Here is a 22646-nt window from a genome sequence, read left to right on the forward strand (position 1 = left end):
GGGTCAAGGCTGGCTTTGCAGTGAGACAGCCCTGGGCTAAGATGCTGCCTCGCCATGGCCTTCCCAGAGCCCAGCCTCCACCCGTGATGGGGGATAAGAGTGTATGTGGAAATTACATGCATGAAAGCATCAGTGTGGTGTCTGGCATGGGGAAAGTGCTCAGTAATGTGAGTTCAGAGGCAGATCGGAAAGAACAGAAGCTCTTCAGAATCAGCTCCTGACCAGTTTCTGTGACAACTGGGGTCTCCCCGCCTGGGGGTCAGGAATTCTCAGCCACTCCCCCAGCTCTGTGAGCCATTCAGCCAGCCAGGATGTAAACAATGCTCTCCCCTTGGGGGCAGGCGGAACAGTAATGTTCAACTCTGAAAGCAAAGTTTGACAGAAATGCTTTATTTAAGTTATCAGGGTTGGCCTGGCTCAGTCCTGAGCATGCAATTTTAAGCAACAGCTAAAAATAAAAACTTTTTTTTTTCCCCATTTTATCCCATCGCAAGGAACACCCCACCCACCTCCTTGAGGTCAAGTCAGCCTGAATCCAGGACCAGGCTACTAACAGACACTTGGCTGCAGTGAGGTCTGCGGTTCCCAAGTCCTGGTTTCCTCATCCATCCGTAAACATGCTACTAACTCCCTGACAGGATTAGTTTGAAAAACAGAAAGAATGTGCAAAGGACCCAGCCTGGAAGCCTGCGCAAGGAATGGACTCCACAGGCAGTTGCTGTCCATCTACGTCCCCATCAAGAAGCCACCATGATGGGTGGTGCTGACTCGGTCAGGGAGGTGGAAGAATTAGTTGAGAAGTAACCAGGGTTCCAGCAGTTGTCAGTAGCCTCAGTGCTGGAGAGAAACTGACATCAGCCATCTGGAAGAACACCCCCACAGGCTCGACTGCCCAGCCAGGACCCTGCAGGACAGGGCATCTCGAGGCAGACTCAGGGTGGCCTGTGTGTTTAGCCTGGAGAGATGGATTTAGCTGTTGGGGACCAGCAGATACTGCGCAGCGAGGTCACCTGCCTCTCCACGAGGGGACCCTCCTGCATGCTGATCCCAACAGCCCACTCAGCTGCACATTTCTGACGACCACCTCTTCTCCTGTCTCGGGAGGGAGAAAAGGAGTCCAGCCAGGGAGGAGCAACAAGAAAGCTCGCATCCAACACAAGCTGCAGCTGCCCCTCCAGCCCTGAGAAATATCAGCAGTACGGGGGTGTGGAAGGAACCCGGCCACTCACACGTACACAGCCCGCACTCCGCCCCCCACTGGGCAAGGGTTCAGAGCAGACCCGGAGGGTGACCTTGCTTCCAGCTCGCAACTTTCCCAAAGAACAGGGTCCTTCAAGGCTGCGCAGCAGGGTCTGAGACAGACCCGGCAGGGTCCCCGATAAGGCATCAGGGAAGGGAAGGCAGGGGGAGGGGCGGGAGGGAGGTGCTAAAGGTGGGGGAAGCCAGGGCAGAATAAGAGAATAAGGGGACTGGGGGGGCGGCACAGAACAGAAAAAACACAGCTGTGATGGGGTCAGGCCTCCCTCCCCCAACCCCTGCTGCATTTCAGAGGCTGCCCAGCAGCTAGCGTGTTCAGTCCCGCTCCCTGGGAGCAGGCAAGAATGTACCTGCACGGCGCGGCAAGTCGGCAGGCAGTGGCGGCTGAGACTACCATAAAAGGAAACATTCCCATCCCTTCCAGCGGAACCGTTTTCCCAGGGCTGTCCAGGCCTGGTCCCTGGGACGGCTGGAATTCCTCTGATTGTGTGAGGGGGAGTCAGATGCTGAACGGCTGAACAACAGGAAGCAGGGGCCCCAAACACACACGTGTGGGCACGCACACACAGTCACACTGTGCACACAGACCCACACGCACACACACAGGGCTCTGGACGAGCTGCATGTGGACACGCATACACATGAATGCAGAGACCAGACGTGCCTGGGCGCATAGGCAGGGCCATGAGTGTGCACACAGGCACATGTACACGTAGACGTGCACAGCCGTGGGTGCACACACACAGACAGAGGCCTTACACAGAGGCCTACACACACTTCACATCCCACTCCCAGAACCAAACACTTCATGGCTTCATCCGCTCCCCCGTCTCCAGCTATCCCTGCTAGCTGACCTTTCACCTCCAACTCCTGAAGCCAAGGTACCACTGTCAACATAGCCTAAAAGGAAACCCTCCAATCCTTGAATTTTACACTTTAAAGAAACCTTAATTTCCTTCACCAGAACATTCGCTGAGGCAAATACTTTTGCAGAGGAAACCTGAGAGGAGGTGTTTCTGACTTCCTCAACTCTTGCCACTAAATCCACCTGCCCACCATCCCCCAGAACCTGTCGATTTCTCTCTTTTTACAGAAGAGAAAGGTCTGCAGAAGAGGCAGGTGAGGTAGGCACCGCCTCTGGTCTGCACAAGCCTGTCTCACCACATTTGGCTCTGTTGCTGCGCTCAGAAGCATCTCTTCTGGGTAGGGCTATTGTTTCTGTTTAGTCACTTCTGTTTAGTCGTGCCCAACTCTTTGTGACTCCATGGACCACAGCCCACTAGGCTCCTCTGTCCGTGGGATTTTCCAGGCAAGAATACTGGAGTGTGTTGCCATTTCCTTCTCCAGGGGATCTTCCTGAGCCAGGGATCAAACCCAGGGCTCCTGCATTGGCAGACAGATTCTTTACTGCTGAGCCATCAGGGGTCGGGCAGGAGATGGGGGAAGTGGAAGGAATTCTCAGCGGCTCTCCCCCGGCTCAGTTTACTGTGCCAGAGACCCAGTGCATTCCGGACAGAACCCTCCTTAACACACACTCCATAAGCTCTCCCCATACGGTCCTCTCTAGGGACACGGACCCTTGAGAGTCCAGCCCACTCATTGTTTGCTCAAGTCTTTATTTGAGTCTATGTGGAATGAAGGCTTATTTGAAAACACCCTTCCTTCCTCCACTACAGAGGAGACAGACAGACAGACAGACAGACAGGAATCCGACAGCCCAGAACCAGGGAAGTGAATCCACCAGAGAAAATGCTGTTCTGGGAAACAGGCTCCCACAGGATGAAGACAGTAGCCTGACTTAGGGCCCCTGAACCCCTCCTGCCCTGGTCCTGCCTCGGCAGGGATGGGGTAGAGGCAGGAACACGAATCTCTGCAGTGATTTTCAACTCTCTTAAAAGCCGCAGCAGGGACTTTCCTGGCGGTCAAGTGGTGAGACTCTGCCTTCCAATGCAGGGGTTTCTGGTTCAATCCCTGGTCGAAGAGTTAGGATCTCACATACCAAAAAGCCAAAATGTTGAAACAATATTGTAACAAATTCAATACAGACTTTAAAAGCAGCAGCAGCCTTTCCTCAGGAAAAAAAAATCTTCCTGAGTCCCCCATATGAAAAGTAGGAGATAAAAACCAGAGCTGCTTGGGAGGTGGAGACAGGGTTCCTGGGAACACACTTTACAACTACCGGTCCATGTGTCTGGAGCCACAGGAGAGAGAAGAAAGCCGCTGGCTGGGTGCCCTAGAGGCCGGGGCAGCACCCTCGTTCTGCACGTCCCCACGGGATGCCTGGCCCCCGGCCTCCGGGCAATCGGAGGGCAGGGTTCCCTGGCAGCACCGCTCCAAGGATCAAATGAGGCGGGTGCCTAAAGCCCGAAACACAGGGCAGGGTTTGGAGACTGACCGCAATGACCCCCGTCCTCTGCACCTCCCGGCTCTCCCAAACGCATGGTGTCCTCACAACAACAACAATGAGAAAGGTTTTAAGTTACATATCCAGTTATGAGGCCAGTCCCTCCCCAGATTTTATTTTAAACCCCAAATGCCCTGAGGCCTTTTGGAGCCGATTCTGATGTGCACATGCACAGGTGTTTCCAGCCAGCTCAGGAGGTCCCGGCGCAGGTGGGGGGGGGGGGGGGGTGGAGCCCCAACCACAGGTATTTCAGGCCAGGTAGATGCTTTACAGGCTTCTGTGAGGGGCCTTCTTGCTCACTTCCTCTGAAAGAGGAGCTGCCGATTCTTGTCCATAAAAGGCCACGCGGCTCGCTCAGCCGTGATGTGACATCAGCCCCAACAGGAAGTAGGGGAGGAAGGGAACAGGTCTGGTTCACCCACTGCGGGCTGCCCAGGGCTGACTCATCTGACGCTCACTCAGATAACGCCTGCTGGCCTTCCGCAGGGCTGCCCCCTGGGGACACCTGGAACAGGTTTCTGCCTGCAGGGCCCGTCTTCAGAGCAACAGGGTTTTTCTCCAGAACCGACTGAGATGCAGATACAGCCCAAGCAAAAGTGAATGCACAGGGCAGCTGCAGCTTGAGACAGCCCAGCTGAACGGGTGAGAGATGGCACGACCAGTGGGCCTGCAACTGTCCACACCAAGGGGGCTGGTTTTTTGCTAAAACTGCAGAGCAGACCCCCGTGTTGCCCACTGTCGGACCCCTGCTCGGTGTTGCCTGAGACAGAAGCCTCGAGATGCAGGGACAAATTCCAGGGCTGCAGGTTACTTCTCCCGAGACCCTCTCAGGGACAGCATTTTGGTCCCAGTGGGTGAAAACACCAGGCACTCTGCCAGGTGTAAAATGTGGAGAGACTTGTGGGTTTGAGCTCAGACGTGGGGGCTGGGAAGGTTCTAGACAACAGGTGGTCCCATTACCTGCATCTAGAAGTCAGGACACCGAGTTCTGAGAAACCCAATGACTTGGTCAAAGCATGTAAGCTGGGCTAAGAAGCCAGGCCTCCAGATTCTTCCCCATGCTGCTCCCATAGGCCAGGGCCTCAGAGCTGCACATGACGGGCTATTCCCACTCACGAAGGGTCACGCCAGCCTTGCAAGCTGTCTGCTACTTTTTCGAAAGCCAGCCCAAGTCATGAGCTTGGGTTATTTAAGTGCATGGGAAGCAGACAGAGGTGAGGAAGAGAGGGGGCAAAATAATGCCTCCTGTTAGGGGGTTGCTGCCAAGCCTCGGCGGCCTTGCATCATGGCACCCAGAGGAACCTACCTGCACCCCACTGCAGTCAGTGAGCAGGAAAAAAACCCACTGGTGGCTCCCAAGCACACACGGTGCCACCAGCCGTGTTCTCTCCAGGAACAAAGGTGGGCCCAGACGAAGCAGACACTCGAACCAGAAGCCAGGGGACCCCCCTCGGTGCCTCTGCCCATGCTCTCCCCCTGTAGGGTCGGGGTGTGAACCCTGCAGAGGCCCTAGTTCCCAGGCACAGGGGCAGAGGTCTGGTAGGCCTCCCCCACCAGCACCCCTGTCAATTAGGAAGAAACTCAAGGGACTGCTCTTTCATTCTGTTAGGAGGCCCCAGACAAGCCCCCTCTTGGTCAAAATGCATCCAGTGGTTCACGCAGGTAAGCTCCTAGTGCACAGGTAAACCTGCCAAAACCACTGCTTCTGGCAGGCAGGGCTGGGAGCAAGAACTTCTCAGAGTAGGGCTGCTGCTGAGGCAGCTCTCAAGGGTCTGCCAGGATGGAGGGAGACTCAAAAGCCACATGTGGGTACAGACAGCCCACAGCAAAGGTCATGAAGACATCTGGAGAGACCTAACAACCCCTGAGGCCAGTTTTACCCTCTGAAATAACCCCTCATGGAAAAGGAAAGAAGGCAGGAGTCCTGGACAGAGAGCACTAAGCCACGGGTCACAGCTCGGCCGCCAAGAGGACAGGCGGGAAAGACAAAGGGACACAGACAGGGGATGAGATGGACACCACCAGGCAAGCTCAGGACAAACCCGGCTTCAAGTTGGAGCACAAACAGCCCTCCCAGGAGACAGCGGGCTTTGCGAACGTCCCATTGATGGGTTCAGTCCAACTTAAAGAACCAGGAACACCAGTGCCAGGGAGACAAACCGCAGTGGCACGTGAAGATGCGCCCTGCAGAAGCCAGGGGATCTGATGTCTCGAGAAGGACAATCAAATGAAATAAAAGATGGGCTGGGACTGTGGGGCCAGCACTTGCCCCCAGAACATGGCTTCTGCGCTTGGCTTTCAGCTTAGAGGTCTGCCCTATTGTGTTTGCAGTCCATCTTGGGTTGGAGAGACCAGCTCTTCAATAAGAGTTAGGAAGTCCAGCTGGAATGACACCCGAGCCCCAATCAGCACCACCTGTTTGCCAGAAGCATGGAGTCATTACAAAGGTCGACACTGGGCCATTAGCCTTGGTCAAGATTAGAGGAATTTTACAGAAGCCACTGAAGTTATCCTGAGTTTTATGCCTGCAGACTCTTGGCTCCCTTATCTCTTTAGTTTGGAGGAATTTATCTTGTTCTCCTCTGATAGCTTAATTCCAGAAATCAGGCAGGCAAAGGAAAGCAATCCTCTCCTCCAAGTGCACCAGGGTCCAGCCCTGACATATCAGGACACATTCTCTCAAGTCAAAGAAAACAGGAACAACGAGCTTGTAGGCAGCAGAGAGGCTAAAAGCACAATGCAGGTTAGCCATTAGAGACGTTGCAGGTGAGTTTTTGTTGTTTGCATGTTGCGGGGAGGTAGATGTGAAGGAACAGAGATATGGGGCCAAGTTCTCGGCCACCCGCAAAGTTTCAGGTTCCAGAGGTCACTTATTTCTTCTCTCCCACTTTAGTCGGCCCAGAGCAAAGCAAAGCCGGCCTGCTGGGTTGAATCAAAAACAAAACAAAAAAGCAAGCCAAGAGCTGAATCCTTGAAAAGGACCCATTAACCACAGATTCCTCTTCTAGGAAGAACATTTTATAGAAATGAGACTGACAGGCGTGACCACATTGTAAGTAGGCAGCCTCATTCCAGGAGCCGACTTTTCCTCTGGGGGGCCTGACCAGGCAGCCTCTATGTGGGGGCTCTGGTGTTGGGGTGGCAGGCCCAGGGCTGCCTGTCACGACGCCCCTCTGGTAGCTCACCAGCCCACAAACAGAGAATTGCTCCAGAGCCAGGGAGGAACTGTCTCTTGTGTGCACGACACCCTCCTGAAGACCCATCCTCAAGGCCTCGTCAACCCCAAGGCCCAAGGACCAGGTCAGACAAGCCGGAGGCTGCATTTGCCAGCACACGCCCGTGAGTCACGTGGTCGCTGCGGGGATGGCAGCTAGATGAGCCACTTCCTGTGGCTGGTCCCCAGAGCCTAGCCCCTCAGAGGAGGCTCACCGAAGAGACTTTAAGAAGCCACCTGAGGAAGCCTTTGCTTATCACCTTCTTCAATAGGAGGCTCACCGAAGAGACTTTAAGAAGCCACCTGAGGAAGCCTTTGCTTATCACCTTCTTCAAGCAAGTGGGAGAGTGTGTGATGAGCAGTTCTCGAAGCAGGCAGGGACTGCTCATTCAAGACACAGCATCTCCAGGCCCCACTGCTACCTTCTATCAGACATTCGTCACAGGACACGGCCTCTCTTTCGATCCTTGGGGTAACACTGCCAAGTTCGTTCATCCAGTCAAGAGGCAGACTAGAAAATGAAGGCCCAGAGTCGACCCCGGTCGGTCAGGACACAACAGGGCCAGACTCCAACTAGTCCAAACCCCGTCCTCTCTTCACACAGTTTCTGCTCAGAAGGTAAGCATCTTCTTCAAGCTGAGGCCAAGAGAGACCCAGCACACTAGACCCCTCTGATGACCTGCTCCAGAAGCGCCGTGTCACCTGTCAAAGCTGGACCCCCCCACACACACACCCTCCTGCTGTGGTGTATCTGCCAGCCTCTCAGGCCCCCAACCCCAGCAGGGCTGCATCCAACACAGCCGGCTGGCAGGGGTGACCGTGTGGCGGCAGGGGCGACAGAGTGCGGCCCTAGGGTAAGCCACTGCCTCCCAGCCTCCCTGCAGACAGCGGGGCCTTTGTGTGCAGCCGGCTGGCGGGGCTCCCTGACGGGCCCAAGCCTCCTGGCTGGCACATTCCTGCCTAAGTAGAATCGTCATATCTGCGGCTTCCTCGGCTGCCTGTCCTCTTGGAGTCTGCTTTATGCAGGGGCCATTGAAGCACTTCTGAGCGCCTCCCCAACACAGCGCTTTCCCTCTGGAAGACCTTAGAGGGTAGACAGCTCCATGGGAACAACAGTCACCAAGGCCAGGTAAAGGTGGAGAGAGGGTCCTAACCGGCCAAGCCAACAGGGAGCATCCCTCCAACTCCAGCCAGGGAGGAGGACCAGCGGTGAGCCCTGGAGGACGGGCACCAGGGTGGGAGTGGGAGAACTGGTTTCTGGGGCTGGCTCTCTGGGGGCCTTTGGACAACAGTCAGTTAACATTTCTGGGCCTGTCGTTCTACTTGTGAGGCAGGAGGATCATCCTCAAATGTGAAGAGAATGATCAAATTCGCCCCTTCTTTGCTTACCCAGAAAGGCTACTCAAGCCCCGAGAGGCAGGTGGACACTCACCCAGCCCTTGGTGACCAGCCACCCTGGGGCAGCCAGCACTGAGCAGCAGAGGTGGGACTAGCGTGGAGCAAAGGGTTAAATCGTTCTCAGATTAGTTCAGGTCTGGAAAGAGAGCAGACCTGCTGCCCCTCCCCCAGCAACGCTGGGAGCTCATTAAAATACCAGAGTCACCAAAAGTGAACCAAACCCGGTGTTCTAACTAATTAACATAGAAGAGAGTCCTTTTCTTCTCCTCCTGGGGGAGATAACTGGCTCTTTAACTGGCTGTGTCTCCTGTGAAAACACAGGCAGTCTTTCCCACAGAGGGAGACCCCCAAATTCCCCAGGGCAGCCCCTGGTACCCTGTCCCCCAGAGCGGACACATGCCTTCAGTCTTCTGTCATCTTCCCGGCCTCAGATCATTCAGAGCCTTCCGCTTTTCACAGAATCCTTAGGAACGCGTCAACCACAAGGTAGGAAGACCCAGTAATGCCCAGGACAACAAATTAACCCAACGGGAAAGCCACGGTTGGGAGGGTGAACCTACCAAGTCACCACAACGTTAATTAAACCCAAGGCTGAGGATTAAAACAAACAAAACTGGGCCCGGCAATCTGGGCTGTGCCATAACCATTTATTGACACACACCTGCCGTTTCCACAGGATCCGAGCTCCGCGGGCTGTTCCGCGGTGACTTTCTACCACCCCAGGCCCCGGCGGCAACACCTTCTTCTAAACTCTCAAGACACCTGACACCTGCTGCAGTCGTGTTGACACCAGGTGTAGGTGGCCTCTCATCCTGTTACACAGCTTTGGCCACAGATCTCTGTCTACAAACATGTCTGTCTCTCCACCCAGATTGCCAGCGCTCCCAGTGCCGGAGTAATGTACTCAAGCATTCTGGCACTTTCCTTCTCCTACCTCCACAGCCTCATCTTGTGCCCATGGCCGACAGCACTAATCTATCCCAGCATTCTCTGGCACTGACTCTCACATCCTTGCCAACACAGAGCTAGGCAAGGCAGTACTGATTGATCGGAGCTGACACTTAGAATAAAACCCATCTGCAATACTTAGTCCAATCGTTCTGAAGTAAGTGGGGGCACTTTTGCCCCCCAGGGAACATTCAATAACAATGTCTGGGGGCATTTTTGATTGTCACAACTGGAGAGGGAGGGTGCTACTGGCATCGAGTGGGCAGAAGCCAGGATGCTGCTAAGCATCCCATAGTACTCAGGATAAGTCCCACCCCCACCCAGCCTGCAACAACAGAGTATCCAGCCCAAATGTCAGTGGTGCCAGTTTGAGAAACGCGGGCTTAGTCTAACAAATAGATAGAGAAACCATATAATTTATCATCCAAACTGGGGAGCTCCTGAAAGTTAAGAGAGCAGTGTCAATACTAACTGCAAGACAGCAGGCATAAATCAGGACTTACAGGCAGACCAGAGCATTTAAGAGATGAAAGCAAGGGAGGTCCCTAGGAGAAGTCAAAGAGCTCCTCTCATAAAAGTCCCCAGACAAAGCCACCAACTCCCCTATTTGGCAGAATAAATGCCAGTATGTCATAAGCCACAGCCAGCTCAGGGACGAAATCTTTTTCTAGTTCTCATTTAAAGAAAAAGCAAAAAGGAACCATCTGGCCGTGTCTTTTAGGATGTGTATGTCAGAGAACAGACTTGTGTTTCTCAAAGCCAGTGGGGCTGCGTGTACTAAGTAGAACACTCTCTCCAAAAGAGAAGAGCTGATTCTAACAACCTGAGGACCCCAATGCTCCACTGTTATTACCTGACTTAGGGCAAGAACCAAAGACTCCTCCTGGGAACTTTCTTTACTGGTGAACCATCTTGTCATAACAGGGCTACTTCTGTTAATTAACTTCCTCCCTGTTGTCTCAAGAACGAGAAATCTGTTGCCAATTGCTTTGCTGGTCAACTATGTGCAACAAGAAGGAACTTGGAAATGTCCCTGGTTAACATGGGGGCTGAAGAGCTGCACCGAGTCCAGCATGAGGCAGAGAGTGGGTGAACACTTCTCAGTTTGAGGTTCAGAAAATACACGGACCCAGCACCTACACAGATCATTAAAGAGAAGCACTAAGACCCTAGGTTCCTCGTGCCTGCAGATGTATTTCCTATCCCTGTTCTCCAAAAGATGAAAACACCCACCCGTTTGCCCTCATAATTTGAGGCAGCTCCTTGGTTCCTGTCAAGGCCATTACATTACAGCCAAGATTTCCTGCTCAACACAAAGGAAAGCTCCAGTCCTCTGCAAGTTCCCTTTTCCTTTTTCCCCCAACTGTCTCCAACCTATAGAGCTGACTTTTGTCCCTCAAAATTATCATGGTTGAACACATATAACTTGGGCAAATCTCTTTGGGAAGAAGTCCCACAGGTTGTTAGAAAAAAGGCTAGCAGTCTAATTTCAGAAATTCCAATTCCTGGAGCCATGCTATGGTATATCACTACATTATTCTTATAATGGCTTGATGAGAAGTGAAAATGCCCACTTGCTAGAAAAAAACCTTTTGGGTTCAGGATCCAAGTGTGGGAACAGCTCTAACTCAGCAGTGCAGAGCTCAAGAAGACTCCAGCCTGCATGAGGCCAATTATGAGAGCCAGGAGAAAACTGACTCATAACCTCTGGAGACAGACTCAGGCTCTTCTGGAATCCCACAGAATGTTCTCCCACCAAACTCTTCTAGTTAGCACTCTGAAGCCGACATCCTACTTTAAAACTAAAAGGCTGGCTTCCTCAAGGAATTTTGATAGACGTGAACATGAGCCAAAGGGGAGGTCAAACTTGTACATCCTACATAATTCACCAAGTTTGGTGGATGAAACACGTTCCACAGCACTGTGTGGAGGGTACAAGACAGGCCCACATGTTTCCATTTTAAACCACTAAACCAGGGATAAAGTTAATGCAAGACTCATCACCACCACTGCCTGGATTGACTATTAAGTTTAAAAAAAAAAAAAAACAGGATGCCCATGTAATAAGACATGAAAAACCACTATCAATATAAGATATGAGAACATAACCCTATGCTAAGTAGTTGACTAAGCTTTGAGACTATAAAAGCAACATGAGCCTGGTCCACACCAGGTAATACCAAAGTATTACCAGGGTTAGCCCAGACATCCTCCCTAGCTGGCAGTAACAGTTCAGTCACGTCTTTAACAAAACAGTAGAAACTTGTCAGCTATTGCAAGGCAGATGAAACAGGCATGGTGATTTGAAGCAGAAAGGCCTATTGGAGAAATATAAGGAGTTCCATGCAGCCAAGAAGTTGGAGAGGTAGGCAGCAGGCCAATTAAAAAAGGGACAGTGTAAGATGAATCAGGTTCCAGGCTTGGGTGACTGGGTGGATGGAGAAATACCATCTGGGAGCAGTGGGCTGGCGGCAATCAACTAGGAGAGCTGGTCCTCAGCTGGAAAGTGATGGCAAAGCCACTCAAGTGGGTGGGGCCACAGGACAGAGGATGAGACCTTGAGGAGCAACCGGTGTTAACAGGGGAGAAGACGTGAATGGGGCCGAAGAGATTAGGGAACCATAAAATCACAGGAAGGAAGGGCTTTCAAAAGGAAGTGGTCAAGACTGTCCAATCCTAGGAGAGGTTAAGTAAGATAAGAACCCAGAGCTCCACAGAAGGGAGGGTGGCCTTTACCAGATAGTCTGGGAGGGCAGCAAATGATGCGCAGGGGCAGGAGTATGGCTGAGAAGTGCTTAACGGAGGCAGGGAGCATGGATACTTCCTCTGAAGAGTTTCACTGTGACAGAGGAGAGCAGAGACAACCCACAGAGGGCACAGAATCCAGAAGAGACTTTGTTTGTTTTTTTCAAAGATATAAAAACTCACACATGTTTCCAGACTGTGGAGACGAGAGTAAGAGGTTAAAATCATGGAGGAAAGGGAATAACAGGTAGAAGAGGCAGCCCGGAAGCCAGAGGATGGGCACAGGAGCTCTTGATCAGAATGAGAAATTGGGAAAATAATTAGGAAATGCACTTTTTTTTTAAAGCTTCTACAATATTCTATCAACATATAAACATCTCCTCTGACAGCCACCAGCCTTGGCTCTCATGAAATGGCTTACAGACCTCGATGCACAGCCCCCTCACCAGTACCACTGATACCAATCCACAGGATCACCAGGGCTGTGAACACGAAGGAGCACCTACAAAGTTGCCAACGAGGCTGCAGGTAAGGACAGACCCTTGGAAGGCTGAGGGACTCACCTTGCATCATACTCCTATAGGCGGTGTCTGTGATAGCGTAAATGTGGGGGGGCATCTCATGCCTCTTCTTGCCCTTGTACATTTCCACGATCTCTTCAGAATAGATGGGCAGGTTCTTATAAGGGTTGATGACCACACAGAACAGGCCTGAATAGGTCTGAAAAGAGTGACAAACGGGAATGGGTTAGGAAGTTTGACTCACAAAATCATGGAAACTCTGTGGCAAAATGTCTGCTGCCTCCAAGGATCCCAAGTCAGCCTGACGTGAAAGCACCTCCTGGAGCCCCTGGTTTTCCAGGTCCTGCTCCAGCAGACCTGCTGAGGCATGGGGGCACCACCAGCATTTCTGCTCTTTCAGTGGGGGGCCTCCCCTGACTGCAAGACTGCTGCCAGCCGTGTGTGTCAACAAGCATGGGCTTTGGGCAAGATACGGGGCAAGCTCCATGGACAGTAGGAGTCCAGTCATGAAACTGAGATGTAAGGACAATAAGAGCCGTGTTTGCCTTCATGAGAAAGGGAAAAGGATGAAAGGGAAAAGGATGCGGCTGCAGCAAGCCAACTCTGTGAAGATACAAATTATTCTATCCTGAAGGACTTTCCAAGATAGTCAAGCCGAAACTTTTCCAGCATTGGGAAAGACTCATTATGCTCCTCAACCATCTACATCCTTTGTGGGAGAGTAGATCACTGACAGATACCCTCTCCCTGGAATCTTCCAGAGACACTCACATGAAGATCTCTAAAAAAAAAAAAGCACCAAAACTTAAAGACCACTGTCCTGTCCGCCATGAGCTTTCTCCAAGACTTGGGTCTCCTCTGAAGGGGAACTCAATTCGTCAGCGCTCACAGTGAGACTCCTGGGAACACACCTGACACCCCAAGTCTGAGTTCACCATGTTAAATCAGACCCCAGAGTCAAATCCCAACAAGGGCAAGTTTCTTAACTGCCCCCTCCACTTCTCAATCTGTAAGATGGGCACATGCAGGGTCGTTGATCCTCATTGTGTGAGGGGCTCGGAATAGTTCAGGGAAGCAGTTTCCAGTGGCAACAGTCTAGGCAGACCTGCCTTTCTTTGGTGTCTTCTTTTTCTAATAATTTCCCTGCTATTTTTTTTTCTTCCAAGACCCGCCCCCCCCGCCCACTCCCTGCAACACACACAAAAAAATATCCTAATACCTGGATAAGACTCCCAAGACCACCTAGGGGACATGGGTACTCACTGAGGGACACAGCTCTCTTTAGGCAGCTGGACCAACACAAGCATCTTCTCCCAAGAAAAACAAGCCAGAGGCCCCAAAGGAGCCAGACGAAGTGAGGCCCACAAGCCATGACTCACACACACCTGCAGCCCCCGACTCTGTTGAGTGACAGCTGAAGACCGCGGGGCAGGTTCCTGGCAGAGTTGGGAGCAGACCCAGGTCCCATGACCCCCCTCCCCACCCCCAGCCAGTGCAGACCTCCTTGGCTGTGGAGGCCAACTCTCCAAGCTCCTCACATCTTTTTGTTTTCCTCACTACAAGTGCCCTTGACCCTCACTGTCCACAGTGTTGCCTCTGGATCCAACAGCAGCCCACATCCGAGGGGCTGTGGATGTATCAGTCCATTCCCTTCCACTCCTGCCCCCTCCAGTCTCGCCAAAAATGAGAGTGGATCTTGTAGCTAAATCCAAACACAGGATCCACATGGGAACGGGTCGTGAGGACAAAGCCCGTTCCCAGCACCGGCCAAGGGCTACATGTCTTGAACTTTCCAAGCAGCAGTTAGGCTGAAAGCAGAACTCCAGAGGGACCCAACAACCTCGCGCTGGCCCACATGCAAAAGAGCAGCTGAGCTTGGGACATGAACAAGTGTGTTTGGCTGCCTCTTCTGCTTGGAGGAGGGGATACAAGGCCCTTAATTTCCTTTCTTCCTGGGATAATCAGTCAATTGTTTTCCCTCCAACTACTCTTTTCAGGAGGGACCAGGAAAGCTCTAAAGCAAAGCCGTCTGCACATGGTATCAGCAAGCTCTGGCTCGGGTACTATGAGAAGACAGGAGCGCCTTGGGGAACCTCTGGTTTTCCCTCCACTACTGTTGGGTGGGGACGAGATGGCAGACCAGGCAGCAGCCAAGTCATCCCAGGAGCTCAGAAACAAGTGCGCTTTGTTCCTGGGGTTTGAGAAAACCCACACTCTAGGAAATCCAGCCTGATGAAAGTGAAGGACACGTGGCCACACATTTAGGGCGCGCCATGGGGCCAGATGTTTGGAAACAGCTGGTGGTGACAGCAGAAGGAGCCTGGGGTTTACTAGGACAAGTCGTTCTGACAGCTGGGTGGGCAGATGGTCCTGAGGGGGGTTCAAGAGGACCTCAAAATTCTCAGGGCTAATCCCATCAAATTAGTGGACTATCAAACTAAGCCCCGTGGAATGAGCACTGCTGCTCAGGTGGGAGGCAGGGGGCTGTACCTCGGGCCCATGGCTCTGGAAGCCCGTGGAGGCACAGACATTGAGCAAGTGGCTCCGTTCCCACCCGGCCACGCCAGGGAGCTGCTCCATTCACAAGCCACAGAGGCTCTTTGTGCCCGACCGCCCCCTGTCCCCAGGCCTCCCCCCACTGAAGAAACAGACAGAGCAGCTGTGGCGCAGAATTACCCCACGCCGCCCACAACGCCAGGCAAACACACCACACAAAGGCTCCCAGGGTAGCAATTTGGAACCTTGTGTGCAGGGGGCGGGGGGGCCTGTGAATGAGGTGGCGCCCCCTTGCCCAGGCAGCCCACCAAGCAGCTTTGATCTTCCCAAAAGCCTGCACCTGCTGGGGTCTCCATTAGGGCAAATGCACAGACAATCAGCTTCCTTCTGGTGAGGATGCTGAGGAGGAGGCCAGCCAGATGGAGGCAGGAGGGTCTGTGCCCGGGAGAGGCCAGCAAAGATGCAAAAAAAGGAGTTAATGCCTGATGCCTCCAGCTGAAGAGCTTCAGAAAAAAGGCTCAGATTCTACCCCTGAGCTTACAGACGTGGGTCCATGCCTGCCTAGAGAGCAAAACACATGCTCTGGGAGATGAAGCAACTAACACACTTTCATAACTAATGTTCCCATTTGCAGTATGCTGATAGGCAAGTGCAGGCCACCAATTTGTTTCATACTCAGCGGTTCTCTAACAGGACCCAAGCTTAACTGCGACACATACAAAAAGCCAAGCAGAGGGTCGGAGTTACCTTCACCTACAACAAATGGTAGCAGCTACAAAGCCCAAGCCTGAATGAGCCCAGGATTGGCTGGTGCTTTACAACATTCTCACAACTCCTTGCAGGTGGGGAAGTGAGGGCCCACATAGCCATGTCAAATGTTCGGGGAGGGACAAGATGCAAACCATGTCCTCGAGGCTCCAATTCGCATGACCTGAATCACTCTACTTTACTGAGTAGGACCACTTCTTAGAGGCCAGCAGAGTGGTTCTAACATAAGTCATCAAGGATACCAAAGGGAGAGTCCCCTGCCCAGACAATAGCACTTATTCCCATCCTCCCTCCACAGACAAGGAATGCTTCTTTAAGGCCATTTGTTTCTCTGCAAGTCACTAATTCTGAATTTCCACATTAATACCCCAAGAGAAGGGGGCTTTTAATTTGGTCCATATAATATTTTCATCAAGAACTCCTGACTTCCAATCTCAGGTCTGCCAACACCTGGCCGTGTGTGTAAATCCCTTGCCCTCTCTGGGCCTCAATCCTTCCCACCTGCCATATTACATATTAGAAAGCTGGGAGAAGCTGGTCCATTAAGGACTTTTCCACTTAGACAGGTCAATGTATCTCCTTATCCTACCAACTGCGAACACCGCCCGCTTATGTAGTAAGTCCTGGAACCACCCACTGGTGCAGAGCCCCCGCCTACTTATTTAGATGAGTCCTGGGACCGCCCACCCACGCAGAGCCCCGCCCACTTACGTAGATGAGCCCTGAGTAGTAGCGCTCCTTGAGGTTGTGCAGCACGGAGGCTTCGTTGAGGCACGTGAGCTCCGCCATGTCTTCCACTTTGGAGAACTTGGGTGGATTCATCTTCTGGATATCATCCTTGTTCACCTTCACCTTCTTCCCGTTCTCCACCAGCTCCACAATGGCCTCCTCACCCATCTCTTCCTTGAGGCTGGCGGGCTCAAAGCCACTCTTGTCAGAAGGCACCCATACCAGCTTCTTGGCAGCCCAGTCGGCTTGGGCCAGGGGGTTATTGATGAAGTTTTTATCCACATAGAGATACTTATCGGCAGCTTGCTGCGCCATGGTGACTTACAGCCAGGACCTAAGGGAGAAAAAAGAATAAAAGGTTAGCTGTGCACCACACCAGCCACATAAAGATTACTCATCTCATATCTTTGCAAACTGTACAGCATTATAATAAGTAAATTATAGATAACCAGGTTGTACAACTTGTCAAAATTTTCTCACTCTCTACTTGCTGGAGAAAGATGTACCTTGCTAAAGAAAAAAGTGATCAAGGATTCTGTAAGGAATTAATGGTAAGATGTATCCTAGGGTAAATGCATAATCAAATCTATAAACAATTGTGCCAAACAATGAGCATAATAAGAATCTTGGACAGATGTAATTATAGTCACACTAGGCTACACCTACTAAGGCCAGGAAAGTGACCACACAGTTTAAGAAGACTTCCAACAACAACAGATTTCTAGTTAGCCCAAAACATACAACTGACTCCAAGTGCACAGAGTGTAAGTCTCCAGTTTAAAAAACTTTCTTATTTCATGGAGTCAACCAAGAGAAGAAAACACAACACCAGTATATTGCCAACAGATTTTAATTCCATTGCCCCAAGAAATAAGGCTAAAAGGAAAGAAGTCAGGCTCCAGGAAATGTGGAGAGTAAGTAACGACTGCTTCCCTTTTGGGGCCTAATGTGAAAACGTAACCCTCACAAATTCATAGCCCAGGAGAACTTAAGCCCATGTATGTTTGCTTTTTCTGAAGCTCATTTGCAAAACAAAGAAGATAAAATAAGAACCCCTCACATCTGAGTGGTTTTATAGTTTATGAAATACGATCACACACACTTCTCTATCTCAGAAGATCCTCATCCTAACAACTCTGTAAGCTGGATAAGGTAAGTGTTATTATCCCATTTTAAAGATGGGGAAACACAAGCTCTGGAGGTAAGGGGCTTTGTCTAAAGTTACCTAGGAAGGACTCATGCTCCCTGGTCTAACTCCTGCTTCCCACGGCCTAACCACAGTACTTATTCCTGCTCAGAGGCTCAGCTGGGATCAGCTGGGAGGACAGCTGTTTTGAGTGAATCAAAAACAGGACTTAGAAGCCCTGATCTAGAACAGAACCACCAGAGGAATAGCCCAGAAGCTCACTGCCTAGCTTACTACACAGATAGGTTTTTCCCTTGTGAGATCAAGACCCCCTCCCCAGGTCCAGGAAGCCAGGAGGACCCCAGATGCACATCTAGAGTCACACAGTCTTTCATGCTTCCAGGTCTCAGCAGGAACTGGAATGCCAGGGAGGCTTGAAATGGAGAGAACAAAAGGAAAAGTCTGGGCCATCCAGGCCTTCTTATCTGGGCTCATTAAATGGTTTCCAGATCAAGGCTGAGGGGCTCCCTTGGACTCGCTCCAGGAGAGGCTGTTTTCCAGGAAATCTGCTAGCTCCCCACCACCCCCACCCCCAACAAAGAGAAGGCAAGTCCAAGGAGCAGAGCCTGGCAGCCTCCCCAGCAAGCTCAGTCAGTGGCTTTGTTTACATTCCCAGCAAACCCCGGCAGCCCCTCTCAGGGGACCAAGGGGCACCATCCACCTGCAAGGACCACCCCCAGAAGAAGCAAGCAGAGCCCAGAGTTAGGCAGCAGCGAACAATGCAGGAATGGGATGACTGCAAACCACCTGGCTAGCCTCATCTTCTCTGTGGGGCTGGAGGATGGGGGGCTGACAGGCCCACTTCCAGCTGTCCTCACTTCTACACTGGCCAGTCCATTCAAGCAAATCAGAGGCTTCTCTCTGCCAGAGCAAATACCAATTGTCCTCTGCCTCTCTGCTGTCCATCTGACCACAGGCCAGTCGTCCTCCGCAAAACCCTAGCAGTCAGGCTCCCCAAACCAACCTCCCCAGTCATATCACCATGAGGCTCAAGAACCTGCAACAATCACTGGGCACAGGCCTCACTGGCTGCTGGTTCTTAGCCTTTTCTCAGCCCTCAAATAGGTAAGGGACGAGACTGTCTCCCACCAATATGCAAACAGGGATTCACTTCAACCCTTTCCCCCCAAGCCCACTGCTTGTTAAAGAGTTCCACCAACCCAGCCCAGTGAAGGGGGAACCATTAAGTACCTACCCACCAACATCGAGCTCAGTTTATTCACAACCTCACTTAACCATCAATCACCCTGGGGAAAAAAAAACCTCTTAGTACCCCCATTTTACAAATGAGGAAACAGCCCAGAGAGGGCAAGTCACTCACCCACAGTTGCCCAACCTCATCATGAGCTAACCCAGATCCGCCTGATCCCTAGGTTTGGGCTCTTCCCAATACACTTGTGCCTGGGGTCTTGCAAAAGAAATCCGTCCAACATTTTAGTGGGGCTAAAACTGGCAGTAAATTAAGTAAAATACCAGGAGTACAGGGGGACACATTCCACAACATTCATCAGATATCTACTGGGCATTAGCAGGCAGGTGGGGAGGCTGAGAATGAGCCTTCCTATGTGGACCGTGTAGCCTGTCAAAAACAGAGCAGGTTGAAACAGCATTCTCGCTCCCTCGGCCTGTGACTTTCAACAGCCAGCAGCCCATCAGTGATGGCAGAATGACTCCTGGCTCTCATCAAACTCCAGTTCACCCCAGCAATTCCAACCCTGGGGCAGCAACAAGCCAGCTACCTAGGCTGCAGGCCGTGGGCACATGACCTTCCCTGGGAATGTGGGTAAACTGGCCTTTCTTCAGTGAGCCTGGAGGCCATGAACTTACAGCAGGCAGCAGAGGAAGACTCCACCCAACCCCTCCACTTAAGCTCCTGGTTCTGCCCTACCTTCAGGCCTCAGTGGGAGGGCAGGGGGCAGGTATAGGTCTGCACTGTCTACCTCTGACAGCCATCAGAGACCTGCAGGCCAAGCATACACTTCCTGTAAGAGAGAGGGGTACACCCCGCGCCCTCAGACCTCAGCCTCCAAGGGGGGCCAAGCCCCCATGAATGGTGAGCTTGAGGAGGCCCCACTGGCCTCAGCACCTCAGAAGTTTTCATTAAACACTCCCGCTTGGCCAGGCCAAGGACAGAGCTATTTGGTTTCAGCAACTCTGCTGGAATGATATGCATTACCAGCAGAGCCAAGATCAATACATGGGCCTGACCGGTGGGGAGGGCCGCAGAGGTCATGATAAACAATGGCGTTTCTATTCAAGCCCTCCCACTTAGACCCGGAAGGGAACCTGCACATTTGAGGATTCAGGGGGGCACGGGGCTGTGGGCTGTAGCTGAGCTCCTGTTTTCACCTGTGTTAGGTGGAGGCTCCTGGGCCCCAGTGCCCAGAGGGGGAGCCAGCTGCAGACAGGTTAACACTCAACCCTAAGGATGCAGCTGGAGCAAGCCACCCCTGTCCAGAGCTATGAGCAGTGAAATAAGGACTGTTACAGAAAGGACGCTAGAGGGGGACTGCCTGATGGCAGCAGCCAGCACACTGCCATTTATTTCTCCCTGCCCTGTCCTGGGGCCATGCTAAATGGCCTCTGAAATTTTTTTAAAACTCCATGTAACAGAACAGTTTACAGAATGAAAGAAAAATATCCCCCCCACTTAAATTCCTGACATTGTCCCCACAAAAATTAGTTTTCTGTTTTAATGGTCCCTTCTAGTCCTGGTTCACAGAAACACTTGGTTTTTAATTGTCACAGGCAGAGCAGGGAATTCCACATTTTGTATTTTCCCTTCTGACTCTGACCACTTCCCCACAGCGCCCCACAGAGCCTGCTTGTTGATCACTTTTATCCAAATGCTTCATTGTTACAGGTGATGACACAGAAGCTCTGAGAGGGAAGTAACCACTCCTTCACACAGCTGGGGGAGTAAGGACTTGGACCTAGGACCTCTGACTCCAAAGCCTCACTGGCAACACTTTTAATGGCTGCATAATATTTCAAAGTGGTGGGGGGTTTTGTTGTGTTTTTTTTTTCTTTAAGGAAAAAAAGAAAACCACCACTTACTAGGTCTTTTCCTCTTATCTATTGGACCACCTTGAGATAAATTCTCAAATGGACTTATGTGAGCAGAGGAACATCCAAGTGTTTTTATGGTCGCCAGATGTATTATCAACATGTTTTCCACAAGAGTAGACTGATGTGCTCGGCCACTTAGGGTACTCACACGCAGCATGCACACCAGCACTAAGAGAACTGTCTGCAGGAAAGAGTCAGATTAGGGAACCTCAGAAGTCCTGGGAAGCAGCAGGACCAGGCCAGCAAGGGGTTAAGGAGAAAGGAGGCGGCTCTGGCGCACTGCGGATCGGATCAGGCCGAGGCCAGCCCTTCCCAGGCCGGCTTCCTGCGGGTGCCAGTCCAGCTCCAAGAAACCCAAGGAGTTGCCTTTTTAGGCCATAATCGAGAGGACACAACCAGAGGCTAAATTAGGATTCTCAGGAAATGATGAAACTGAAAGTAAATAGGTTGACCAAAAACCTCTGCTTTCAACCCAAAATGTCATTCCTCGATTATTTGCCTTCTCCCCTTCCCCCTAAAGACCCATTTGGATCTATTACTCCTTCCTGTTTTCCCAAGGAACCCTTTCTCTCCCTCCTTCCCTCCCTCCCTCCCTCTGGCTGGTTCTCTTTTTGTTTTACTTGTTTGTGTGTTTGCTAGGAAAAGAAACTGCCTGCCCCTTGAAGACAGAATTTATTGTACTAGGACAGATCAGTGGTCCAAACACAGTGAACTTTTCCATTCCTAGACAGTAGGATTTATGTAAGCCTTCCATGGACCAAGTTCTAGGCTTGAGCTTTCAAAGTCATCGCAATTCATCTGAAAGCTACCATCTTAACTCGCTGTAAAGTACTGCAGGCCTGCTACTAAGGTCTTCATTTTCTCAAGCCTCATAATCATTTCATAAGGGGTATGTTACCATAGGGCTTCCCAGGTGGTGCTAGTGGTGAAGAATCCATCTCCAATGCAGGAGACAGTCGGGTTTGGTCCCTGGGTCGGAAAGATCCCCTAGAGGAGGGCATGGCAACCCACTCCAGTATTCTTGCCTGGAGAACTCCATGGACAGAGGAGCCTGGTGGGCTACAGTCCATGGGGTCACAAAGAGCCGGACAGGACTGAAGCGACTGAGCACGCACGCATGTGCATCATCATGGTCATTTGATGGTGGGGGAAGTGAGGTTGAGACAAGGACAAAACCCAAGTTCAAACTCAGAGCCACTCAGCAGCAATGCCCTGCTCAGCTGCTACTCAGACTGCCCCCTCCCGGGAGCTCTCTGGGGAGAACATGACCTGAGAACCCACCATGGGGAAGCAAACCAGTAAAACAGACATTATACCAACTCAAGGCTGCAAGCCCCATCTCTCCCACCTTAAATTGGTGGAGCTAAAAGTAAGATGAAGGCCTTGCGGGAGCCATTCAAGTTCTCTAAGCCAAGGTTCCAGTTCAGAGACCCAGGCAGCCTCAACCCAGACCAGAGTCCTGTTCCAGCTTAGTCACCGATGTCTGCAAGCAGGCCCCTTGGATTTCTTTCAATCCCCACCCACATCCCAGAGAACACCGGTAAACAGGCCCCTTCTCTTTCTCCTTATAGCCACTGCTGAGTGAAAAGGTGCCCGAGTACCACTGTTAAGGAAGGGTCTGTGAAAGTAGCTGCTGAAATAATACAGAAATTTTCCAACCCACGAGATTTATTCAATCAACTAATACATACTGAGGCTCTACGTGCAAAAATATTGTGACAAAGGTGCAAGGACCCAAGGAGCTTTAATGTGGTGAGATGACAGGACAGACATGTACCCCTCGGAACAGCGCCAATCTGAGACTTCACAGAGTACAGAGTGGACAGACAGTGAGCTCCCTGGTTTTCTCTCCCTTTCACTGCTGTGACGATGTCGCTCAGTCCTGTCCGACTCTTTGCGACCCCGTAGATT

At 51.6% G+C, this 22646-nt stretch overlaps 1 protein-coding gene and 1 long non-coding RNA gene across 2 annotated transcripts in view; both read right to left on the bottom strand.

The window, feature by feature from the left end:
* Nucleotides 1-22646, bottom strand: part of MYH9 (myosin heavy chain 9) — an 85118-nt gene that overhangs the window by 38267 nt on the left and 24205 nt on the right. The window contains exons 2-3 of the mRNA XM_043441644.1: nucleotides 16463-16814; nucleotides 12530-12686 (exon numbers count right to left, since the gene is read on the bottom strand). Of these exons, the coding sequence (XP_043297579.1) occupies nucleotides 12530-12686; nucleotides 16463-16795 (490 nt within the window). The 5' untranslated portion in view covers nucleotides 16796-16814. The remainder of the gene's footprint in view (nucleotides 1-12529; nucleotides 12687-16462; nucleotides 16815-22646) is intronic.
* Nucleotides 1358-12521, bottom strand: LOC122424055. The gene is made up of 2 exons (XR_006264280.1): nucleotides 7202-12521; nucleotides 1358-7135 (listed from the first exon to the last, which is right to left on the bottom strand). It is a non-coding gene; the product is annotated as an uncharacterized LOC122424055 (long non-coding RNA).

This window comes from Cervus canadensis, chromosome 21 (genome assembly GCF_019320065.1).
Source record: "Cervus canadensis isolate Bull #8, Minnesota chromosome 21, ASM1932006v1, whole genome shotgun sequence".
Classification (NCBI taxonomy): Eukaryota; Metazoa; Chordata; class Mammalia; order Artiodactyla; family Cervidae; genus Cervus; species Cervus canadensis.